This window comes from Gorilla gorilla, chromosome 5 (genome assembly GCF_029281585.2).
Source record: "Gorilla gorilla gorilla isolate KB3781 chromosome 5, NHGRI_mGorGor1-v2.1_pri, whole genome shotgun sequence".
Lineage (NCBI taxonomy): Eukaryota > Metazoa > Chordata > Mammalia > Primates > Hominidae > Gorilla > Gorilla gorilla.
The window spans coordinates 191507490-191514527 of NC_073229.2; the positions used below are offsets into that span (position 1 = coordinate 191507490).

General features: G+C 43.7%; 1 protein-coding gene across 1 annotated transcript; it reads right to left on the reverse strand.

Moving 5' to 3' along the window:
• Positions 1–215: 215 nt before the first annotated feature.
• GPR31 (G protein-coupled receptor 31) lies at positions 216–2946 on the reverse strand. Its single transcript, XM_004044954.2, has one exon. The coding sequence runs from the start codon at positions 2795–2797 to the stop codon at positions 1838–1840; it is 960 nt and encodes a 319-aa protein (XP_004045002.1). The 5' UTR covers positions 2798–2946; the 3' UTR covers positions 216–1837.
• Positions 2947–7038: the final 4092 nt, after the last annotated feature.

Below are 7038 nucleotides of genomic sequence, written 5' to 3' on the forward strand. Positions count from 1 at the left end.
AAAAACAGTTAAGAAACACCCATAGTGTCGACTATTGTGTAACCGTGCAAAGAATGCTTATGGGGCATTTATTATGATATGAAAAATGATTCTGTTAAATGTTAGGTTTTTCAAAGCAGCACTTAAAATTATATATGCATTAAGATCAGGGGAAGAAAAATGAAGATATTTCTTTTCTGTTTCAAGGGAAGAAAACAGGCACAGTGTAGAACGAGTCCACATTAAAGAATTTTATTCAGACATTTCACAACTATCTGGTCACTGTTCCCTTCTTAGCCCTTTGAAATTCTATTCACTTAGGAGGAAATAAAACCTCAGACAGTAGCAAAGTAATGCTGGTAGAATTCCAAATTATACTCCTTTCGTTGGGCAGATTTTTACATCCTTCCTTAGCAGAACAGGCGGAACCCACTCCCACATTTCAAATTTGGTTCTGATAAGGAACCTCCCTGCCAGGCTGTCAGCTCTGCAGATGGGAGACTTGCCATTTTCTGTTGCCTAGAGTCATCATTTTTGACCTCGAATTTGACAGAAAGCTTGGGACTACCCCTGTGGGATAATTGAAGGCATCAAAACACCACAGAACTGATATTTAGTACAAAAGTGTTTTATTGTGTTAGGAGATAAAGAATAGTTTCTGCACACGAATAACATGAGTGCAGCTCCAGGGAGGCTGAGGGGCAGCTCACGAGGCCCATGTCGTGACAAGGCAGGCCTCCCGCCTCCTCTGGGCATGGTGGTGACTGCTTTTTGGCCCTAAGCAAACTTCTAGGTTTGAGCAGAGAATGAGAGATAAGGCAACAAGGAAAGTGACTTTGAAAATCTTTTATCATCATCGTGAGACTCAGTTTTGGAATACAATTTACAAGGAATGAGATGAAAAGATGGCAGCTGTTGTAACGGCATCCAGAGGCTGGGGCTGGACGCCTGCCCACCTTCACACTGTGGCCCATGGAGACCTGGCAGGTCCCGAGCACCATTGTCCACCAGCTGTGCCAGCGGGGTTGGAAATGACTATTTCAAACGCCACGTGATAGCTTACATTGTGCACTTCTCGCAGGAGGTATAAAGTTCTGTGACCTTTTTTTCACATCGGGGGAAGCAAAGTACATTTCAAAAGCCTTTTAGACATTCAAACTTAAAAAACAGCTCTAGAGGTAAATTCCAGAAACGTATCAGGAAAGCATTTCTTACAGTAAACTAGGGAACTCACTACAATTTCCTTAACATAATGTATAATCTAGAAAAATGAAGCAAAATTTTATGAAAACAAAAATGTTATGTTCCAGATAAAGGCTAGCATGTATGACAGTACCTTATATACAGCAGAGTCTCTTTTTAGAACCAGGGCACTTTCTGATGTGGGTCATCCCCAGTCTGCACAAGCAGGTGAGAAGAAAACATAGTTTTTTTTTGTATTTAAAACTGAAGCATAATAAATGAAAATGACTTGCTGAGACCAAGTAAGAGTTGGAAAGATGCCATCACCCGGCTTTCTTCTCTTCCTTCACTGATTTAGCAAATTACATTTCTTCAAGTGTGGAGATGCAGTAGCTGCCCGACTTTTCAGTTCAGCAACTGAATCTGCATCATAGTTGGGTAGAAGGAGGTTCTGGCTTGTTCATTTTGATTTGCCACTCTGTAAGGTAAAATCACAGAGGACCACCCTGCTCAATAAAGTATAAGACCACATCTGCAGCAACCGTGCCCATGTTTATGCTCTGATCCTTGTATTGCAGTCTTAAGACTTCTTCTTCTTCCAGAATCCCAAAGTAGGAGTAATTATTTAGGTCGCAGGTAGTTCCATAAACACGGGCGTTGAGGACACTGGCTGTTGTCAGGAATAGGAGTCTCTAGGGTTGAAATCTGGGGGCTCTGCTGCCTGCCCTTTGCCTCGGAGGGTGTGGAAGACCCTCCGATAGGAGCTCCTGAAGGTGGGGCTGGAGAAGCAGTACACCACGGGGTTGAGCACACTGTGCAGGTAGGTGAGGCTGCCCGTGACATCCGAGGTATGAGCCACTGCACAAAGGGCCCTGCAGCTCCCCAGATTCTGGAAGATGTGCATCAGGACTCTGGCCAGGAAGCAGGGCAGAAAGCACAGAGCAAACAGCACCACCACCAAGGTGACCAGTGCCTGGGCCCGCTGAAGCTTGGGCTGTTTCTCAGGCTCCCGGAGTCTTTTCTGGAGAGCCCTGATGATGCCTGCATTGCAGAACACGATGAGGCCAAAGGGGAGGACAAACTGAAGGCAGGAGAGTGCTTCCTGCCATATGATGCTGAAGGAGCCGTCTGCCCTGGAGTAGAAACTGTGGCACCTGGTGGAGTTCTGGGCGGCCTCAGAGATGAGCAAGCCCGGGCAGGTGAGGGCGACCATCAGGAGCCAGACGAGGCCCGAGATCCCCAGGGCTGCCCGAGGAGACAGCAGGTTGACCTTAAGCCGAGGGTGGACCACACGGAGGTACCGGTCCAAAGCCACGGCGGCCAGGAAGGCCATCCCCACGCTGCGGCTGAGGTCCAGCAGGAAGCGCAGGGCCCAGCAGCCCACATGGCCCAGATGCCAAGCCTGGAGGCTCAGGTAGAAGGCGGCCAGGAACGGCAGGCACGCAGCCAACAGCAGGTCAGCCAGGGCCAGGTTGAGCAGGTAGACAGCGTACGGCTTCCACACCCTGACCCGGAACAGGAAGGTCCACAGCGCCACCGCGTTGCCCAGCAGACCCAGCCCACACTCCAGCCCCAGCAAGACACCCACAGCTGTGGCCACCACAGTGCTGGGGGCTGAGCAGTTTGGGAATGGCATCACCCGGCCGTGAGGGGCTGCAGGCACAGCTGGAGCAGGTACAGGAGGAACTCTGTGCTCTTTCTTACAAAATGAAAGAAAAGGCCTTTTCCTGCCACAGAGTAGACAAGATCTACATTTGCCCAACAAGAACAGTTCCTCAGCAGAATAGAGTCCACAGCAAACCAAAATTCATTTGGGGAAAGAGGATGAGCAGGGGAGGGAAAAGCCCCTTTGCAGTTGTGTTCTGTTTTCTTCTGCCATAAAAAAGGGGAAATGGTGTTTCGCTTCACATCACCGGGGTGCAAAGCTGAGGAGTAAATGTCCTACAATGTCTGGGGGTCCAGGGCTTTGCATCCACAGTCACGAAAGAAGGAAAAGTCTAATTATGCAAAGACTCCTATGTCTGTATACAATTAAAATAACAATGGAATCAAAAAGATTGTTCTCTACTTTGAATATGTTTCATGGGGAAATTTTCTTCTTCCTTTTCGTACATAAAGGATGCTTGCTGGGATCCTTCTGCATGGGGCTTGATTTTACACACTGGTCAGATGTGGTCCCGACACTTAAACTTGAAAGGGGATTTGAGACAACCTGCTCATTCCATAGCCGATGGTTTCACTTGTACTTGTGTTTTGTTAAATACAAGTTTATTTTATTTTCTCTGCTGGAGTCTTTCCTACCTAGTACACCACTTGGATTGGGATCTGTACCAGCAGGGCCTGGAGTGGGCCCTGGAAGCATGGAAAAATCAATGGCTTGTAAAAATGCATAGAATCCACTAGAAAGTTAGGTTCATCAGCCAGGGACATACTCCATATATCCATGTGTCGCTAGTGACAGACAATGCCTGGCACACAGCATTATCAACAAGCATTTCTTTGATGAATAAACGTGTGCAGTCATCATTACCCTCTGGTGACCCTAATACATCTCAGTCCTTACCCATCAATGACCCTATTATACTTGGTTCTCAGCCAATGTTGACCCTAATTTACCTTGGTCCTTACCCACTGTTGACCCTAATTCATCTTGGTCTTCACTCAACGTTGACCCTACTTCATCTTGATCTTTTCCCACTTTTGACCTTACTGCATCTTGGTTCTTACCCACTGATGATCCTAATTTATCTCAGTCCTAACCATTCTTGATCCTACTTCATCTTGATCCTTACCAACTGGTGACTCTACTTCATCATGGGTCTTACCCACATTGACTCTAATTTAAGTTGGTCCTCTCCCACTGTTGACTCTAATTTATCTTGGTTCCATTCAGCCTGGTTTGAATTTTGGAGTTAAGTAAACTTTAGTCATAATTTTTGTTTCTCCATTTATTAACAGTGTGGTTTTGGGAAAGCAAATTAACTTCTCTGAACTCCAGGCTCTTCACCTGAGAGGTGAAGATGGTAACACCTTCTTGCAGAGTTCTTTTGAGTAGTCAAGGTACTATTACAGGTAAAGCACTTAGCGCCATGTCTGGGCGTTGTGAGAGCTTGATGCTTTTACTAGAGTATTTATTAAGCCTCTCTGATGCATAGGCTTAAAAAAACTATATCTCTTAACGCGATAAAACACTTTTGTACTAAATATCAGTTCTATGGTGTTTTGATGCCTTCAATTATAGTATCCAAGTTTAAGGCTTTAATAATTATTATTACTAAAGCATACTGCATGTTCATTGTGTGTCAGTCATTGTTAGTGCTGGCCTAAGTTATTTCAATGAACCGTACAATAGTGAGATGAAGTAGACACGATGTTAAGCTCTATTTTATGAGTAAAGAAATGGAGGCATGGTAAGATTAGGTAATTTGCTCAAGGTCACAGGCAGGTAAGTGGTGGGACCAGGACCCTCCCAGCCCAAATTTCAACCAGAACTGGGTTCACAGCTTCCGTATAGTCCTATGGCTAATGGGTCAGGCTTCACTCCTTTTCAAGTCCCATAGGGCTGTGATTTGTATGATATCAAGGTAATTTGACTTGCATTCTTCTTGCTTTCATTATTCCATTATTTTTTTAAATGGGACTACCAGCCCACATATCATCCCATTTCTATGTCATACAAGTCCTCATGCCTTTTTGTTTTCTAAGGAGGTGAATTTGGAGAGTCCTCCAAGCATCTGGAATTGTAGAAATGTCCCAACTAGTCTCTGCACAGTGACACCTTCTATGAATGAGGATCTCTGGTTGCATGCTCATTACGACATGGTTCCTGGGGAACAAGAGGATAGAGCACAACACTAACCTGTGGGTGGTGTAGTTAGTCTCATTTGGACGAATGTTGTCAGGCACACAATGACCCTCAGAAAAGCTGGCAGCAAATTCAACTCTTTAGTGATTAAAGTTTCATAAATGCGGGAAAGAAATGGATTGAAATATCTTTCTTGCAACACACTAAAAACTTTAACAGACCTTAAAAGCTACTCCTCAATTTCAGATTTCAGTTTATACCAATAACTTCCTAAATTATAAATATTTTAGCTTAACTGGCATGTGAACATTAATAATTACGTATTTTCCTTTTTAAAAACTTCTGCCCCTTTTTAAAGTACTTTGATTCATCTTCTTCACTTCCGAAAAACATTGAATTGCTTTTCAGACCATCTCTTTTAAAGTTATAGTATTTGAGCTTCTCCCTTAGGGATCTTGATTTATTAAACCTTATCACCCCTAGAGACTATTTTCAGTCATTACTACCATTTCTTCAATACTCTACTTGTTTAGGAAACTTCTCTGTGTTCATTTCAGTTTTTATGCTGTATATTTTATTTACACGTGTGCCTAACTTTAAATGAAAACTGAATTATTGCTTAAACCCACACATACATTTAAACATACATTTAAAGGTTTTTTGTTTGTTTGTTTTTTTAGAGACAAGGTCTTGTTCTGTTGCCCAGACTGGAGGGCAGTGGCAGTATCATAGCTCACTGTAATCTCCAACTCCTAGGTTCAAGGGATCCTTCTGAGTACTTAAGACTACAGGTGTGTGCCACCAGACTCAGATACAGAAATTTAATTCTCTGCATTTTTCCTTTCTAATTTTTCTGTTATATCTTGCAATAATCAGAAAGATGGTTATTCATAAAGACTGAATGAATACTCAGACTTAGATTCTCCTGCTACTTATTGCAAAGTTAGCCCGCCGTGAAGTCTAGGGAGACAGTACAATTCCCACAAGACCACCTTCTGCCTGACATTAACTTAAAGTTTGGAGGTCCCCAAGACCACTCTCAGGTTAGATAATTCTCTAGAAGGACTCACAGAACTCACAGGAATTTGTTACATTCATAGCTATATCTTTTTTTACAGTGAAAAGACACAGGTTAAAATCAGCCAAGGGAAGAGGTGCATGGGACAGAGCCCAGGAAAATTGTAAGCGTGGGGTTCCCATTGTCCTTTTGCTGTGAGTCAGGACAGTGTTACTTTCTCAGTATCGATGGATGACAGTGCCCAGACCACTGCCATACCGGTAAGCTCACCTGGGTCTCCTCATCCAGAGTCTTTATTGGAGTACCTCATCCAGGCATAGCTGGCCATCTGTGAGGCTGTGTTTAGTCTCTAGCTGCTCTGGGGCCTGAGCTACAGCTGCAGGACCAAAGCCCCCACCCTAAACCACATTATTACTGTCTGTCTGGCTGAGGGTCCCCAGGCAAACAAAGACATCCCCATTGGGCATGATATCCTAAAGCCTGGGAGGTGACCTCTTGGCTACTGAGGTCCAAGATCAGACCTCTTTAACTTTGCCTTTTGGGAAAAGTTTAGCTCTTTTCTTATTTATTCAACAAATTTAGAACACAATGAGTGTTACTCATTTTATACTGAGGATACAAATGCTTATAGTGTTACTAGAAAGCGGTCCTGATCCGGACCCCAAGAAAGGGTTCTTGGACCTTGTGCAGGAAAGTATTCATGATGAATTCATAGAGTAAAGTGAAAGCAAGTTTATTAAGAAAGTAAAGAATGGCTACTCCATAGGCAGAGCAGGCCCAAGGCCTGCTAGTTGGCTATTTTTATGATTATTTCTTGATTATATGCTAAACAAGGGGTGGATTATTCATGATTTTTCTGAAAAAGGGATGGATAATTCCTGAAACTGAGGGTTCCTCCCCTTTTTAGACCATATGGGGTAACTTCCTGATGTTGCCATGGCATTTGTAAACTCACAGTGCTGGTGGGAGTGTCTTTTTAGCATGCTAATGAATTATAATGAGCGCATAATGAATAGTGAGGATGAGCAGAGCTCACTTTTGTTACCATCTTGGT